The 18,493-nt window shown below is 47.7% G+C and overlaps 1 protein-coding gene across 1 annotated transcript in view; it reads left to right on the top strand.

Annotated features, from left to right (window-relative positions):
- MRPL21 (mitochondrial ribosomal protein L21) overlaps window positions 1–18,493 on the top strand; it is a 146,953-nt gene that overhangs the window by 45,149 nt on the left and 83,311 nt on the right. Inside the window, exon 4 of the mRNA XM_086957843.1 lies at window positions 15,251–15,414. Coding sequence (XP_086813969.1) covers window positions 15,251–15,414 — 164 coding nt within the window. The remainder of the gene's footprint in view (window positions 1–15,250; window positions 15,415–18,493) is intronic.

The following is an 18,493-nucleotide window of genomic DNA, read 5'->3' as shown; positions in this document are numbered from 1 at the left end:
TGCGTCGTAATCGGTGAGGTGATTTCAGAGATCCGTGCACGGGATTCCGCATGCAGCTTTTCTTCCAACCTGCATCGGTTTCTTTGGCAGTATGGTAGGATTGCATCAGAAACCGGTACGGATTTATCACGCTTCTCGTAGTACCTCCCAACAGCAGGAACAACCTGCAGAGGACTCACTCAGTAACACACCTCTTGGCAGACCAGAACTCCCAGCAAGGAAGTTCAGGGGAGCTGGTGGTGAAGTCTTTGCGTCCCTGAGACTTCAGAACAGGAGGCAAGCTATACGTCAAGCCCTTGGAGATCTTCTTCAAGCAGAATACACAGCACACAACAAAGTATTTGTCCCATCCTTTGCTGAAAAAGCCACTACAGGCAAACACCAGACAGCACACAACAAAAGGGCAGTACTTCCCCTTCAGCTTTGTCAGCTTTTTGTGGCAGAGGTTCCCCTTAAGTCTAGAAGTAAACTAAAGTTCTGGGCCCCAATATTTATACAGCATTTCTCTTTGTTCTCATATGGCAGAGAGGCTCTGTTCTCAGTCAATACCAGTTCTGTCCTCTTTGGTCCAGCTTCCCAGCAGGAGGTGAAGACAGCATTGTGTAAGGCAGACCTGGCCCACTCAGGTTCAAGGAAATCTCCCCCCCCCTACTCTAAAAGCAGCCCAGGTCTATTCAGCCTAGCCCTGAATCATCCAGGAGAGGCAGGGCACACTTCAACAAACCCCAGTGACTGTCAGAGAGAATTAAATATTCAGCCCCTGTGTTAGACCTGGCACCATTGGCGTGGATCTCCCTTCCATTTTTGCTGTTACCTCATGTGTTTTCGCTGGTGTTAGATGCTTCGGGCACTGTGCCACTGCTGTCCAGTGCCACAGTGCAAGTGCTCCCTATTGTAAATGAATGTATTAATTGGTGATTCCGTGATTGACTATTTGTTTTACTTGTCAGACCCTAGAATAGTGCACTGAGGGTGCCCAGGGCTTGTAAATCCAAAGGCTGAGAGTGGGCTTGCAGCACTGGTTGTGCCACCCACAGGAGCAGCCTAGTAAATTGTGTCTAAGGTCTGCCATTGCAGAGCCTGCGTGCAGTCTGGCACTGTCATGCTGACTGGGCAAGTGCACCCACTTGCCAGTCCCAGAACCTTTCCTGTTCGAGGCATATGGGCTGCAGATGGTACATTATGAATAGATCGCCATCTGGTGTTGGGCTCGGATGATTGCACTTTGTTTTTCTCTTGGAGAGTCTTTTGTAGATTGGTGACTCCTCCTTTGGTTGCTAGTGCGCATGGGCATCGGCTCCATCCTTAGATTGTTTTTTTCCGCCATCGGGTTCGGATGAGGATTGAAGCGCTCCAGATTGACTTTGGAAAGAAGTGATTTTTCGGCACGTAATCCCTTTCCAATTCGACGGTATTGTTATCGAACGCGATTTCATTTCCATTCCGACGCGTTTCGACTCCAACATCAACGAAAAACTTCGATCTACGTCGACGAACAGAAGGCCTTTCTCGACGTGGTCAAGCCCGGAGTCCATGGAAAGGACTCCATTTAAGAAATGTCCAACGTGTGGTGCTAAGTTCCCACACAAGGACCTACACGAGGTGTGTAACCGCTGCCTGTCTCCTGAACACGAATCCAGGGACTGCGAAGCCTGCGCAGCATTCTCCTCCAAGTCGACGATTAGAAACCGTCGAGCTCGAAGACACGAGGTTTCCAGAATGCAGTCGGAGGCGATCCCGGAGCTGTTCGAAGACCAGCACCTCGATGAAGAAGAGGATCATGAAGAACAGTCGGGGTCGGAAGGGGACGAGTCGGATGTCGAGGAACTCGACGTGCAACAAACCGTGAGTGATGACGTCCCCTTACCAAAAAAACGACCCCGTGCGGTAACGACCCCGCCTTCGAGCCTGGTGTGTGTGGCATGTCCTAATAGTGAATTACAGCCATTTTCGTTTTTCACTATTGCAAGGCTACCTGTTCTCCATAGGCCAGAATGGGTAGTTAGGTTATCACATTCGTATAATCCTAACTGACTCAGGGAGCATGGTAGAAATTTGAGTTTAGTATGCCGGGACTCAGAATGATAAAATACATCTTTTAGTGAAGTTGGTTCTAACATTATGTGTTTGAAAATACCACTTTTAGAAAGTAGGTATTTTCTTGTCTAAACTTTCAAGCCTGCCTCTGCTAGGTTATGTATTCCTTTGTCTGGATTTTGTGAGTGACGGGGCTGGGGATTCCAAGAGACAGAATGAGTCAGCCCAGGGGTGAATAGAGAGATCTGCATCTAGTTGGGTGGGAGGAGTTGCACCTGGGACCTGAATAGGGCTGTGCCTGCCTTCCACAATGCTGACTCCACCTCCTGTGGTGCGGCTGATGTCTTTGCCCTGTACCGTGAAAGAAGAGAAGGAATGATGTCAACAAAGTGCTCCAGGGCTGTGCTTTCCCTCCACAATCCTGTCTCGTCCTCCTGTGGGGCGTCTGATGTTTCTGCCCTGCACTGTGAAAGGAAAGAAGGAGTCTTGTAAACAGAGTGCTTCAGAACTGGTTTGGACTGGGCAAAGGCCCCTCTGCCCTCAGAGGACTAAGGATTTTGGGTATACATATTGGGACCCTGATCACAAGAAATTAGATCACTTTTGGACTACAAGAAGAACCCTTTGCTAGGAGAGGAACCTGACGAAACTGAGGAAAGACTATCCATAAGCTGAAGTGCTGCTTGGGGGATTGGCCTGCAGTGGTTGCCTGGCTGCCAAAGAAAGGAGAAAGAACTTTGTGTGCTTTACTTTCAACTTGTGAAGGATCTCCAAGGGCTTGGAACAGAGCTTGCCTCCTGCTGAAGTCTCAGGGACAACGGACTTCACCCACCAGCTCCCCAAGAGTCTTCCTGAAGTGCATGCAGTTGTGCTGGACTTTGTGGGGGACTTGCGTGTCACTAGGAGCTAGAAGCGCGATTCAAGATCGAGAAGCGCGTCGCAAAGCTGCCACTTCACAACACGAAGCACCCCGCAACGCCGGAGAAGAGGATCGACGTCGCAGCAGACGCCGCTGCATCCCCGTTAAGCATGTCGCAGGAGCAGAGGATCGACGTCGCATCAGACACGGCCGCATCTCCGAGAAAAGTGTCACAGGGCCTGTCGCGGCTCACATCGTTGTAGGAAGCAACTCGTATTGCCAGGAGAGAGGATTGACGTCACAGCAGATGCCTCCGCATCACCGGGAAGTATGTTGCATCAAGGAGAGAGCGTCACCTTTACTTCTTTGCCCTGGAACTTTGTCGCATTTCCATCGCTGCAACATTTCTGTTGTGGAAGCGCAATGCATCGTAAGGTACATTGGCGCAAAGTGTTGCATCTTAAGAACTGAACTTAACTAAGCTAAAATTTCCATCTAAAAGTACAGTATTGTGGATTTTTGTTGTTTATTGGTCTTGTGTTAAGTCTATATAAAGTATACTTATTTTTTTTATAAAAAACCTGTGTGGTGTCCATTTGTAGTGTTGTCACTTGGTTACTGTATGTGGTCACAAATGCTTTACACACTGCATCTGAGATAAGCCTTTCTGCTTGTGCCAAGCTTCCAAGGGGGTGAGCAGCGGTTATTTTAGGAGTGTACCCCCTTACCCTGTCTAGAGGCAGGGTCCCTATTTGTCACAAGTCCCTACCTGTGACTACTAGAGACCCCCCAAATCTAACACCCTGTCACTCCAAAGCCAGACAATCCACAACCAGCAAAGGCACAAAGAATGGCTAACCAGGAAAATACCCATTTTCTAAAAGTGGCATTTTCAAACACACAATGTAAAAATTATCTTTACTAAAAGATGCATTTTTATATTCTGAGTTCAGGCATACTAACTCCATCTTTCCACCTTGTCCCAATGGGAAGTTATAATTTTAATATGTTCTAAATAATCTACCATTATATCCTATGGGACAGATAGCCTTTCAATAGTGAATGACAAGTGCGGAGAATCACGCCGCGCGCACTTAGGACCCGGCCTCTCCGGACCCCGCCCGCCCCTGGTCTCTGGTGGTTGGTCGGGCGGACAGCCCAATCGGCGTCCGGTCGAACCGTTTCCGGTCCGGCGATATCGCGTGACCTGGGGGTCAGGGGTGGAGACTCTGGGCCTATTTAGGGTCAACTCCCTGTGACTGGGGTCTCAGTTCCTGCTATCACTCCTGGATACCTGACTGTTCACGCCGGCACCTTGGCCATTCTCGTGATCCTGGCCGGCTTTCCGAGACTCTTGAAGCAGAAGGATCGAGCATCGTTCGTGTAGCCAGGTAAGGGGTCGAGTGCCTCGGGGGGGGGCCTCGTGGGCAGCCGTGAGTCACGATGGGTGCTGGGAAGGGATAGGAGTGTCGCTGCCTTACGGGGCTTACGGCTGTGTGCGGGGATCCTCGTGGTGCGGGCTCCTTCCGGGCGGCGGGAACGGCGCTTAGTGGTGCGGGAGCAATGAACTCCGGGCACGTTAGGTGCTATAGCAAGGTAGTGCGAAGCACGTTATAGTTAGCATGGCGCCAAAAAGGAGGACAAAAGCGAAAGGATTTTGAACCTGAATTAACGCAGATTATGAAGTTGCTGCTAAAGAAGTTGAGCAAGGAGGCTCCCGATAGCGGGGATGAGAGCGATTCTTCCCGGGGGGAGCAGCCCGAGGTAGTAGAGCGGCCTCGCAGGGGGTGCCACCGAAGGCCGCTTGTCCGCCATTAAAGAAGAAAGCCAAGGCACAGCCTAAAAGAAAAGGGGGAGCCAGGCAGGAGAAGAGTAGGCCTAGCCCTGCCAGGGGGAAAGTGGGACGAGGGATCAGTAGGTCCCGTCCCCACGCCTCCGTTTGATGCAGAGCAGGTTTACCCTTCTGATCCCATTCCGAATGTGCCCGTGCCAGTAGACCCAGTGGGTTCAGTTTTGTCTGAGATTAGGGAGGCGCTGAAGGCGTTGGCCCCGGGAGGCACGGTACCACTAGTTACGGTTCCTCCGGCCCCACTCCCACCGCAGCCGGTGGCCGCAGTGGCAGCCGCTGGTGATCCGTTGGATAGCTTGCTGGCGTCAGTTTCCACACTAGTGGGCCAATTATCAGCTCCGGAAAAAGTATTAGAGAGAGTGAGCGTCGGGGCGGCGGCACCGTGGGTGCCCCCGCAGGCCACAGAACAGGGCGCGTTAAGGGACATTCAGAGGCAGTTGGCGCTCTTAGTCAAGTCGCGCAAAGCGTTGCCCAGTGTAGCGATTGGAGCTCAGCCCCCCGCGACAGCGATAGCGGTTCCACCTACAGGAGGTAAGCCTGGTGACGCTACAGCGAGGAACAGCGAGGTTGGGCCTAGTCAGGGGAACGTGTTGTCTCAGTCAGGGATGTTAGCTACGCATGTGAGTATGGAAATGCGAGAGAAGATTTGGAAAGGTGCCTATGTAGATATATTCTCCCTTATCAGGCCGAAGAGATGAGAGGAGGATTACAAGGACAGGGATGGGAAAGAGCACTCCTTCCGAGATCGGAGACCTAGGATAGAGGAGACAATAACCAATTGGTTGTTCGGCTTTCACGTCTATGTCACAGTGTTGTTGGAAAAAAGGCCAGAGTTGGCGATTCCGCTGGTGTTTTATACTAATAAGATTGTAAAGGCTCACGCCACTCATGGGGGTTCAGCCTGGCTGACATACGATAGGGAGTTTCGCTGGGCGAAGGAGGAAAACCCCTCCATTTGTTGGGACCAGGTTGAGGTCAATGCTTGGTTAGAGAGCGTAAGCAATAGGGAACACCCGGCTAGGCAGCCCTTTCGGACTTCCCAGGGAGGGTCGGGCGAGAAGAAAGGCACATGTTGGGCATTCAATGGCAAAGGTTGCACATGGCCCCCCGGGCAGTGCAAGTTTAAGCACGCCTGCGCCTACTGCGGTCATCCGTCTCATCCCGAATCAAAGTGCAACAAGAAATCCAAAGTACGGGGGGCTACAACCCCTAAGGATATCAAGCCCCCCCAAGCCTAAACTGCCTACTCCAGTGGATATTGAAAAGATGATTTTTTGGTTGAACAGGTACCCAGACAGGGCAGCGGCTAGGATGTTGTTTAAAGGTTTTTCCAGGGGATTTCGTATCCCAGCGTCTCATGTCCCCCCTATTAGTCAATGTAGGAACCAAGTTTCAGCAAGGACCCATCCCTCAGTAGTGGCCACAAAGGTGGAAAAAGAGCGGGCCTTAGGCAGAGTAGCAGGCCCGTTCCCGGCTCCTCCATGGGAGAACTTTGTGTGCTCTCCTCTGGGAGTAGTGCCCAAGAAGGAGCCGGGACAATTCCGGATGATTCACAACCTATCCGCACCGAAGGGTGCATCGGTAAGCGATGCCATCGACCCGGCAGTGCGCTCAGTGACGTACTCGTCCTTTGATGCCGCGGTTCAGAAAGTGAAGGAGCTAGGCCGGGGGGCGTTGCTAGCAAAAACCGATATTGAGTCGGCATTCCGCTTGTTACCGGTGCATCCAGAGGATTACCATTTGCTAGGATTTCAGGTCCAACAGCAATTTTATTACGACAAATGTATGCCTATGGGTTGTGCGGTTTCTTGCAAGTACTTTGAGACCTTTAGCTCCATGCTGCAATGGGTGTTTTCGCAAAAGTCAGGATGTACAGATGTGGTGCATTACTTAGACGACTTCATGGCGATGGGCCCCGCGTCCTCAGATGCATGCGCTTTGGCCCTGAGTCAGCTGGTGGCCATGTTGAAGAAATTTGGGGTGCCGCTGGCACCGAGCAAGACAGTCGGCCCGGACACGTGCATGTCCTTCCTGGGCATCGAAATTGACACGGTAGCGGGGGAATGTAGATTGCCAATGGATAAAGTAAGAGCCTTTTCCCTAGCCATTGAGGTAGCCTTGGTGTGTCCGAAGGTGACGTTGCATCAGTTACAAGTTCTTGTGGGTCAGCTAAATTTTGATTTACGCATCATTCCCATGGGACGCCCTTTCTCGCGGTCTATAGCCAGAGCAATGGTGGGTCTCACCCAGAAGCATCATCGGGTGCGATTAAAAGCAGGGGTTAAAAAAGACCTCAAGGTATGGCGAGACTTCCTGACAGATTTCAACGGGCGGGTAGTTTGGCCCGCGCCGCCGGTGTCCAGTGTTGAGCTAGGCCTATACACCGACTCAGCCGGGAGTGTTGGATTTGGGGCGATCTTGGGCCCTTCCTGGTGCGGGGCGGTCTGGCCAGCGGAGTGGCACTTAGCAGGATTGACAAAGAATTTAGCTTTCCTAGAGCTTTTTCCAATTTGAGTGGCAGTTACGGTCTGGGCAGAGCGCTTCAGGGGCCGGGCTGTGATCTTTTGGTCGGATAACATGGCGGTGGTTCAGGATATCAACCGACAAGGGGCGACCTGCCCACATGTGCTTAGGTTGCTGAAGCTGTTGGTGTTGGCATGCTTGAAATTGAATTTGACTTTTAAGGCTGCGCATATACCTGGTGTTGATAACCATGCTGCTGACGCTTTGTCTCGTTCCAAGTTGCAGGACTTCCGGAGGTTCCACCCGCAGGCGGAAGAGCGCATGACGACGTTCCCTACGTCACCGTGGAAAATTGGAGCCCCGCTTTAGCGGGGCTGGTAGGTGCCGCTCTGAGTGATCGCACCAAACGTGCCTATCAGTCACAGTTTAATGTTTACAGATCATTTGTGGAACAGTTGGGTGATGCGAGGGTCTTCTCAACTGAAACGATGTAGGCCTTTTTACAGGTTCTGCGGGATCAGGGCAAAACAGTGTCCTATGCTAGGGCTTCCCTGGCAGCGATAGGCTTCTTTGCTAAACTGGCAGTGGTGCGGGACCCTGGGGCTTCATTCTTGATCAGGAAGACCTTAGCAGGATGGGCCCGTTTAGACGGGCCACGGCGGGACTGTCGTAGGCCTTTGGATCTCCCGAACTTGATTGATATTTTGGGGGTACTGCCTGTTATTTGCCAGTCACCATTCGAGGGTATCATGCTGGGGGCGGACTTCTGCCTGGCCTTCTACGGGGCCTTTCGCCTGGGTGAGATTGTTGGGGCCTCCAGAGTAGACCATGGGGGGGGGGGGGGGCTTGCAGCTCAAGGATATCTCCATTACCCCGGGGGGCCTGGTATTGCGGTTGAGACGGTCCAAGACAGACCAAACAGGAAAGGGGGTCAACATCCAGTTGCGGCCAGCCCCAGGGATAGCTGCCTGCCCCGTATCCCGGATGCAGGCGTACCTGGCCCGACGCCCAGCAGGCGGGGGGTCGGCTCTTTTCGTCCATGAAAATGGGGATTGCCTGTCTCAATACCAGTTTAAGGCAGTATTTGGGTTGGCTCTGGGGAATCTTGGGCTGGGAGCAGCGGGCTATTCTTCTCATTCCTTTAGGATTGGCGCCGCAACTTTAGCTGCGGGGGCTGGTCTGGCCCCCAACATGGTGAAAGGTGTAGGTCGCTGGACCTCTGATTGCTACAAACGATATGTAAGGCCTGAATTGTTGTAATACATACGTGTGCAGTGTCTAACGGCTTCATCTCTCTCCTTTCTGATTAGTATGCCCGCTTCCGTGGTATGGGTACTCGGGCAATCTTTCGTGCGTCGCGCGGCGGTGCACTTGCAGCGAAGAGAGGTGGTGAAACCGGCCGCATTGGGTGAGACCGAATTCACATGGCATGGCATGGCATGGCGTTGGAGGGATGCGGATCCGACACTTGAGGCGGATCGCCGAGGAGCTCAGGGCACAAGAGCACAAATCGCCGGATTGGATTATTTTGCATTTGGGAGGCAACGACATGGTCGACAGGGGGCGCTTGGCTGTCAAAGAGGCCCTACTAGCAGAGTTTGCCTGGCTGGGACATGAGTTCCCATCGACGAAAATAGTCTGGTCTGGCATGATATCACGCAGGGCATGGGGCCCAGGAGTGCGCCCTAGATCTTTGAACGTCTCGGTGAGACGATTGAATGGCGAACTAGCAAGGTTGTGCTCCGTGAAGGGCCGCTTGCGCTACCTCCAGCACCGGATGATTTCCGGAGAAGTGATGTACCTGAGGACGGGGTACATTTGTTGGACTTTGGAACTGATACTTTTATCCAAGAACTTTGGTCATTTATTCTGAACGCAGGTGTGCATGTTATTGCTTGTCATGTTTATACAATGTGGTGAATAAACATGGCCTTTTTAACCCCACCTGAATCTCTGGTGATTTCAAAATGTGGGGACCTTGCATGTCTAGGGTAGTTGGGCGGCGGGGGAATATCTGGAGGGTACGGGTCCTAAAACGAAATACATTGTAGTTCACTATCAGGGCATGTCACACACTTCAGTACATGTCCTACCTTTCACATACACTGTACCCTGCCCACAAGGGTACCCTAGGCCTACCTTGGGGGTGACACGCATGTAATAAAAGGGAAGGTTCGGGCCTAGCAAATTTGTGCACTTACCAGGTCGACATGGCAGTAGAGAAGGCGCAAATACGCTGCAGTGGCAGATCTGAGACCCCTTTAAAAGGCTGCTTGTGTGGGTGGCACAATCAGTGCTGCAGGCCCACTAGCAGCATTTGACTTACAGGCCCTGGGCACCCAGAGTGCACTATACTAGGGACTTAGTAGTAAGTCAAAATAGCCTATTATGGAAATACCAATCCAAATATAAACCACTGCTAATTCGTGCTAAAGTGCATATGCTCTCAATGTAAATTTATATTTGGATTGGTATTTCCATAATAGGCTATTTTGACTTACTACTAAGTCCCTAGTATAGTGCACTCTGGGTGCCCAGGCCCTGTAAGTCAAATGCTGCTAGTGGGCCTGCAGCATTGATTGTGCCACCCACATATATATATATATATATATATAGATATATATAGATATATATAGATAGATAGATAGATAGATAGATAGATAGATAGATAGATAGATAGATGTATATGTGTATAGATGTAGATGTGTAGGTGTATATAGATGTGTGTGTATATCAAGAAGCATTGACCTCCTTCTTCGAATTTAGCACAGCATTTGGCCATGTGCTGGTCTTCCCCACAGTATAAAATATCAAAATGCTATGTGTCAAAATCACCATGTTTACGTCTTACCTGTGCTAGCGCATGCACTCTAGCTTGAGAGAGATATTGTTTACTACAATGGGCTTGGATCACGCCTATTGCTTACCATTCGTTGGCTTCATTGTCAGTCTTCCTTGCTGCCTTTTGATTTGGCCAGCTCATGCAGTCTTCGCTTCCTCTTCTTTTGTATGGCACATACACCAGGTATTGATATCCTTTTTCCCATTCCCTGTTGTCCGTGCTTTCTCTTCCGTCACACCCTCCCTCCCATTATCCATGTTGCCCACATACACTTTTTAACGAACTTTTTTTTGTTAATACTAATCATAGGATGCACAAGCGCAGCCAAATGTGGATTTGAAAATGCTGACACTTGGAGCAAGAAATACATTTGTTGAGAGCCTATCCTGAATTTGTGACATGTAAAAGATTAATTATGGTGCATATTATTCGATAAAACTGTTTCAGCAGCATTATAATATTAATCTAGCTATTGTGAGACTGAAACATGGTCTGTTATAGTTACAAAGCAGACCACTTACAAAATCAGTTTTTTCCAATTAAGAAAACTCTTTTAAAAAAAAAAAAGGCTGGGGAATATAATTCACCCTCGTGCGCTCTTCCTGCTATAAACGTGGCACCTTTTTTCCGACGATGCTGCGTACTTTTTAAAATGTGTCCCGAGATGAGCGTGTGGTTTATTTTGTGTTCACACACTGTAAGTTGCTGATGTACTCATTTCTGAAGGAGGCACCCTGCTAAACTGAAAGACTGTATTAAATGATTCAGTCATATGTGGTACGTTATTGTTGAAGTCATCAGACTTTCCTACACAACTGTAAAATGCTCAGGGTTTTTCTGAATTATGACAATCCTCTTGCAGCATCTGCTGCTTTCAGAAATTGTTTGTTAACCGTGATGATCTTAAAGAGTTTACACAATATTTTACATTCGATAACTTAAGATATCAATGCCGTATTTTGAGTGTTGTCCTGAGCTGAGATTTGCTCATTTAATCTTATTAAGTTTGTAGATTTTTATTCCAGACGAAATAAAGGCCAAAGGCATGTTTCTGCAGCACATCAGGAGCAAGGTTAGGGATACCACCTTCAACTAGTGGAGCGATGGTTGCCTCTTCTGAGCGTCAATTAACCTATCAACTAGTGTTAGTTGTCCAGGGAACTTCAGTAAAGAGTTGCAGTGCGTCCCATTTCAGGATTATGAGCAATTTTTGGTTGGTTTCAGCTAGAAAACATTTGTGTGTCTGGCCAAGACTGCTCATGCCATCGAGGCGACCTGTTGGCTTTGCCAATGTTATTTTTATTCTTCCCAACAGTAGAGGGAGAATTTGTTATATCAGTGTTGCTTACACTTGACCGTACTCATACCATATCGTGCTGCTATCTGTTAAATCTCTTTGCACTTTATCAAATTATGCTGCTACCTGCTATGAGAAACTTTGCCATAAGTTTTAGGTTAACCATACGTTTTTTCAGGAATTTGTTGCTTTACACATATTAGTTCTTTTATATATACACGTATCTTTATTGCTGTGCATGTTACAAATCACAGGTCCTTGTGTGCTTACTGTTTTTTAAATGTACATTTTTGTTGGTATCTTGCTCTGTTCTTTTATGGATATTTCATATCCGAATAAAGATTTATTGAAAATGAAATTGTTATATCAGTGAAGCCTGAACTTTATTTTCGAAAAAGCTCCTATAATTTAACTTGCAGATATCCCCTGATAACCAGGAACCCCAAAATACCAACATATTTCATCGAAGTGTTACAACTGTAAATTTGTACTTCTTGTGTGAGCTTTGCTGACCTGGAGTTACAAAAGATGGATGGTTTATGTTGCATTTTTTTTTATACTTCAGAAAAATTATATCTTAAATGTATCTAAATATTATGTAAGATGTTGGCTTAGTGTTTGCGGTCATGACAGTGCACGGTTTAGCGTTTTTACCAGTTATTTATTTTTGAGAATAATATAGTGCTGTGTGGTTCATATCCACTTTCATAAAGTTTTTAACAACGCTTCAGGAAAAATATGAAAACTCTTCCTGCTGTATTCTTGTTTTTGAGCACAAGAGGGCAGACTAATGTAACTTTACCAGACCAAAAGCTTGCGTTTTTAGAAGCATTGAATCCGAAAGCCATTTAAAGAACAGGAACGTTTTATACACGAGTTCGAAATACATCCAAGGTAGTGTATGTTTTGCCAATATTATGGCTCGCAAAAATTGGGCCGTCATTGACACTTTCTGTTTTCGAGCTCTTCTGTCTGCAAAACATGCACTAACTTGGAAATATTTTGAGTTAATGTATGTGCTTGAGACACCAGAAAGAAATGCATACAGCTCTTCTGCTCTGACGCAGTGTAGAAAACGGGATCTTTATACAACCCTTTTTTCGAAATGTTTTGTAACCTTGGGAAATGTTAGTGTATCCGCGAGACTTAGTCGCAAACCTCAAAATCACTAATGCAGACAAAGCTGGTTTGTTTACAGCGGACCCTAATGTCTTCCATGGCTATCCGACCTTGGCTACTACACCTCCCTGATTTGAGTTCTTTTGTTGTGCCTGCAGCTACTAAACCGCTCCAAAGCAGCCAGATTCATCATCGGCATGTTTTGCGAGTCTGTACTAGCGAATAATAAGGAATCGCTAGTACAGACTCGCAAAACGGGATTCATGTAGGAATCGCAATATTTATTGCAATTCCTACAGCTTCCTCATTTGCGATTAGCTAATTGCTAATCCCAAATAAGGAATAACTCCCCATTCATTCCTATGGGCCTAAAGGCCCATAGAAATGAATGGGAAGACATATCAATGTGCGAATCCCTATTAGCGATTTGCATTTTGATTTTGCGATTTTAAGGGTGTAGAGGTGTCCAATGGACACCCTGTTGCACCCCTGAAATGTAAATGTAGCCTGATGTTGCGCACACACATGTCCAAAGGATATGTGTGTGTAACATACCACTTAGAAAAATGCACTAAAGTGCATTTTTCTAAGTTTTCGCTATTTACCACGAAGTTACACTTTGCGGTAAATAGCGGCCAGAAATTGCGAATTCGCAAGTAATAAATGGATAATGAATTGCATTTAAGGAATCTCAAATAGACATTCCTTAAATGCAATTCCTCGCAAATATGCGATTTCGCAATTAGCGATTTTTGCTTTTGTGATGATGAATCCCAAATGCAAAAATTGTGCTCGCAAAGGGCCAGATTCGCAGAATCCGGCCCTTTGCGAGCCAATTTTTCTTTCTTTTTCTTTCTTTTTCGGAGCAGAAGTGTGCTTCTAGAATTTGTGAATGTTCTCTCTGCTGGTGCTGTCCACGGACAGAGTGGAAACATGGGGGCCATACTGAACATGAACTTGTCTAGCGTGTTACACCAGCATGCTCATTCAACGGCTGCTCATTAAAAATATGTTAGTTCGCTGAGTATATTAGCTCTGCTCTAGATTATTGCTAGTTTAGTTTAGGAACATGATTTTTTTTTAAATGGGTTAAATAACAGCATTTGAGCATCATCCCAGCCCTACATCATGCCGTACCCACCGACACTTTCAGTTTTCTAGGTGAATGGCACAACTATGAAACGCACCTGTTAAATACTTAGGTGTTTAAATATATATGTATGTAACTGCACAAATTTAAACCAAGTTCGTCAACACAAGTTTGACTTTAACCCCTGTGGCTCAACACCTGTCATCTACTGCGAGCTAAAAGCAACAAGCCTGAAAGAGAGAGTTCGCAAAACAAAATTATATGCTCACATATCTGGTGAGCGTGTAGTAGAAAAGTGTAAGCCTTCCGCCAGCTTCTCGTTCACCTGGTACTTGCTTTTATAACCAAAGCAAGTACAAGTACCCGGTCACGGGGTGCCACTACTACAGCAGCTGCCCCTTCTGATTCATCCAGTCCAGCTCTCAGGACTCCTACTGACCCAAGGAAACAGTATCTTGTCTGTTACGGGGTCCGGATATCCAAGATTCCTCTCGCGTATTTGCACATCCGACCAAGATTCGAAAACTCCCTCATCCTGTAGTATATGCAGTGTTTTACATTGGCAGGTGCTTTCCGGTACCAAGTACCTGCACTTCTTTCATTTGAAAGGGAGTTACAAAACGTCTTGGCAATGGTGCAATCTTTTTAAAGGAGAGTTCTGGCGCTTTCTGAGGAGCAAGCAGGTGCTCAGGCTTAGTGAATGCCCACCCTTCCATATCTCTACTTAAAGCATTGAGTATATGCACACTTTTACAGTGATTTATGCAACTGAATTGTGAGGCGTTCAGCAGGGTCTACAGAGCTACCCAATGGTAGCTGTGTCACTACAACCATGCGGAAGCCTGCAACTCCTTGGCTACTTCACTATGATCATTCCATCGAAGCAGACTCCGCCCTATATTAGGAATCTCCGGAGGTTCGCCACTTAGGGCATTGCGCAGTGCCTCTGACCGTAAACCCGTGGTTGTGCTCGCAAGATTTCCCTCGAGGTATTGAAGAGCGCAGCAAGGCTTTGGCACTGGGACAAACCACAACAAGAACAGCCCCCAGAACACCAACGTGGATCCCCAACACCCCTTCACCACTGCCCCCAAAACATCACTGCGCTGTCCAAGGACACCGTTAATTCTCCCCCTTTCAACTGAATGCCAGCTTCGCCCTTTCCCATGCCATTGAGGCCTTATAGGGGCAGCGGTGGGACTGCCAACAGGACAGGCACAGTCAACTGCAGAGCAGACCCAACACACTGACGAGGAAGGTTGAACGGCGAAATATAGTGTATTTTGTTCCCACACAGATCCGCAACATGCAATGCATGAAAAGGTCTACTGCCCATGTACATGCATGGTTATGGTAATGCGCTATTCTTTCTAACATGTAAAATGGAAAGTATTGTAGTTTGTGCTTTAAGGTTCATGCAATAGACGGGTGAAGATATCCTTGTGAAGCCAGTCTAGGTTTCTCACCTGCTCCTCTGTACTCTCCAGTTAACAATTCGATGAATACCGCTTGTGAGTGAATGAAATGCATACTGGGCCAAGCTTGAAAAAGTTGTAAGAGTATCATTGAATAAGGGTTGTGGAAAGTATATTTATCGGGAGAGACATCCTCGTTAGCATTCTTTATGAATGGAGTAATGTGTGCGTTTTTTGGGGCTTTTAACATTTATCAACTTCTTTCTTTTCTCTGTTCAGAACTTGTGCAACGAGTAAATAACCTAATTGCAAATGGACAGTTCGGAAGGCTCTTTGCCGTCATTCAGTTCGCTAGTCGTCAGTGGAAAGTAACCAATGAAGATTTAATTTCAACTCGTGGCATCTTTAATGCTGAATGTGGAGATCGAATCAGACTGGAAAAGGTAAGCGACCAAAGAAAGGGAAGTCGGACAGCCAGTGCTTTATTTGAGCTGGTGATTTTGGAGCTCGGTACTGGCGCTTAATTGTCAACATTGGAACTTATGACTTCTGCCACATGGTGGCGCTGTTTGTGTAAGTTAGAGATGTGCTGAACAACAGTTTTTTATTAATTCAGTATATATTTTATAAAACAACTAATACCTGCTGCACAAGCCATTCATATGCTTAGGGGGCCTCGAACAATCTGAATCGTCACACTTGTAACAGTGTGATGGTTAGTAGTTGTGAAGGTACCGTCATTGGCAATGCTGGCAAGGACAATGGGTGGTGCAAACAGAGGTTGCTTCTTGACAAGGGCCTGGCACTTATTTTGTTACAAGTTAAGCACTGCAGACCGCTTGATTTAAATAATCTAATTCCGAAAGGCCGGACCGGTATTTAAACATGCGGCTCATATATCTATTTATATCTATCTATCTATCTATCTATCTATCTATCTATCTATCTATCTATCTATCTATCTATCTATCTATCTATCTATCTGTCTGTCTATCTATCCACAATGGGATCCTGCAGTTATCGAGTGCGCTCCACAGTGTGTGCTCAGCCCAGGGGTCGGATCCTGACCCAGTATTAATTTTGAAACACAAAAGAGGCAGCACATATCTATATCTATCTGAGGCGGCACCCGCTTCTCAGTAAGTGCTTTGTGCAAGAATTGATGAAAGTACAGCAGTCATGGTCATCCCAGCTTGTCTTTCCACTTGGGATACTTGTATTATAGTCACAGTTCATGTAATTGCCCCACTCCAAGGAGAGTGTAGGTCAGAGCCCTCCTGAGCCTTTTGAATGGGGGCTCTTTCCCTGCGCTCACACCCTGGGATTGAAAAGGACCTCTCCAGCATCTCCCAAGGAGACCTGCAGGATGCCAGTCATGTTACCTGAAATGACCAAGGATATCATTAATGTATTCCATGTCTCATTCGGCCAACATTTTAAGAGGAAACATGTTTTTCATTTCCTTCTACTTGTGTCTTCCACGTGCATCCAGATGTTATGTTATTGGATATTTATAGAGCACACAATCACCAGGTAGGTCTCTTGGCGCTAGGTAATGAAAAATCGAGAACCCCTACTATTTATAAGCCTGTGTAAACAACCACATCTTTAGAAGATGCCTAAATTTTGTGTAGACTGAAGCCTGCCTTAATTCCAATGGAAGTGTGTTCCAGATGCGAGGAGCTACGATAGACAACCTACGTCCTCCAATCCTGAGTTTCTTGTAGGTGGTGGTGACTAAGTAGTGAAGGTAACTTGATCGCAGTTCTCTCTATTTTACAATGCAAGCTTTTACAAAGCCCGGGCATCTCAAATGCAGCGCCTTAAACATTGTGCAGCATGCCTTAAATCTGCATTTTTGCGCCACTGGCAGCCAGTGGAGGTCCAGAGTCACCCTCGTGATAGAACCCCCTCTTGGTAGCTGAATTATCAGCCTAGCAGCCTGGTATTGAATTAACTGAAGCTTGCACAAGAGGGATTTCGGGAGATCCAGATAGAGTCCACGTAATCCAATCTGGACATAACCAGTGCCAAGATAACTTGGATCAAGGCCTCTCTCGTCAAGAATTTCCTAATCTTTTTATATCCAGCGAAGTTGCAGGAAACAGATCCATGGTCCTCAGAAGAGTTAGTCCCAAGTACTGGCGATGGATAGGCATATCATGCAGAACCAACTTTGGTAAATGGATTTGTTTCAGGTGCCTGCAGGCATGATCTGGTTTTGTCATTGTCACTCTGTCTTTTAACATCAAACTTGATTACTGAGCATAAGAGTCCATGGCTAAAGGGCTTCTATATATGTTTTCACCCTCCAAGAGATGCTGTGCATGCATGAGAGAGTAGGAATCCTATTACCTCTACCCGGCTGTATCACTTTACAACCCTTACCTTTTCCACGTAGATGTCGTTTACCACACCAACACATGGTAAGTATATGTAAGGTAACTAAAAGGAGAAACGACCTTTGCACGACTCCAGAATAACGAGTTCTGGAGTCACGCAAGCCGAACAATGACTTACTTGCATGAACAACGACTTAGCCTTAAACACGGATGTGCTTGGTTAAGGCTGATTTGGTCTAGTGTTCGAGCAGGGCGGAGTTCGGAGGAGCATCGCAGAGAAACAGGTATGAAGGGTTAGTTTTCATGGGGTAGGAGGGTTTGAGGTTAGTTTTTAGGGTTGGTTTTTAGGGGGTATGGGTGATTGTGTTTGTTTAGAGGGTGTCCCTCCGCCTGGGACGACTCCTGGTGGCCTCCCGCCCTGGGCACCGCACCCAAACCGACAGACCATGCACGCAACCTGGGCTTCATCCTGGACTCCTCCCTCTCCATGACCAGGCAAGTCAACAACGTCTCTTCGGCATGCTTCAACATCCTACGCATGCTACGGAAGATCTTCTGGTGGATCCCCACCGAGACCAGGAAGACCGTCACCCAGGCCCTCGTCACCAGCCGACTGGACTACGGCAACGCCCTCTACGCCGGGACCACCGCCAAGCTCCAGAAGAGACTCCAGCGGATCCAGAACGCCTCAGCCAGACTCATCCTCGACATCCCACGAACCAGCCACATCTCCGGACATCTGCGAGACCTTCACTGGCTCCCCGTCAACAAAAGAATCACCTTCCGCCTCCTCACCCACGCACACAAAGCCCTACACGACCAAGGCCCGAGCTACCTCAACAGCCGAGTCAACTTCTACGCTCCCAAACGCCACCTCCGATCAGCCAACCACGCCCTCGCCGCCGTCCCCCGCATCCGAAGAGCGACTACAGGAGGAAGGTCCTTCTCCCACCTGGCCGCCAAGACCTGGAACTCCCTCCCGACCGACCTGCGCCTGACCCAAGACCACCTCTCCTTCAGGAAGAAGCTGAAGACCTGGCTGTTCGAGCAGTAGCGGCTCCCCTCCCCCCCCAGCGCCTTGAGACCCCACGGGTATGTAGCGCGCTTTATAAGTGTCACTGATTGATTGATTGATTGTGGGAGGGATTAGTTTCTAGGTTGTTGAGTTAGTTTTTAATGG

Source organism: Lissotriton vulgaris, chromosome 2_1, assembly GCF_964263255.1.
Source record: "Lissotriton vulgaris chromosome 2_1, aLisVul1.2, whole genome shotgun sequence".
In the NCBI taxonomy this organism is placed as follows: Eukaryota; Metazoa; Chordata; class Amphibia; order Caudata; family Salamandridae; genus Lissotriton; species Lissotriton vulgaris.
This window is presented reverse-complemented; position numbering and strand designations above follow the sequence as displayed.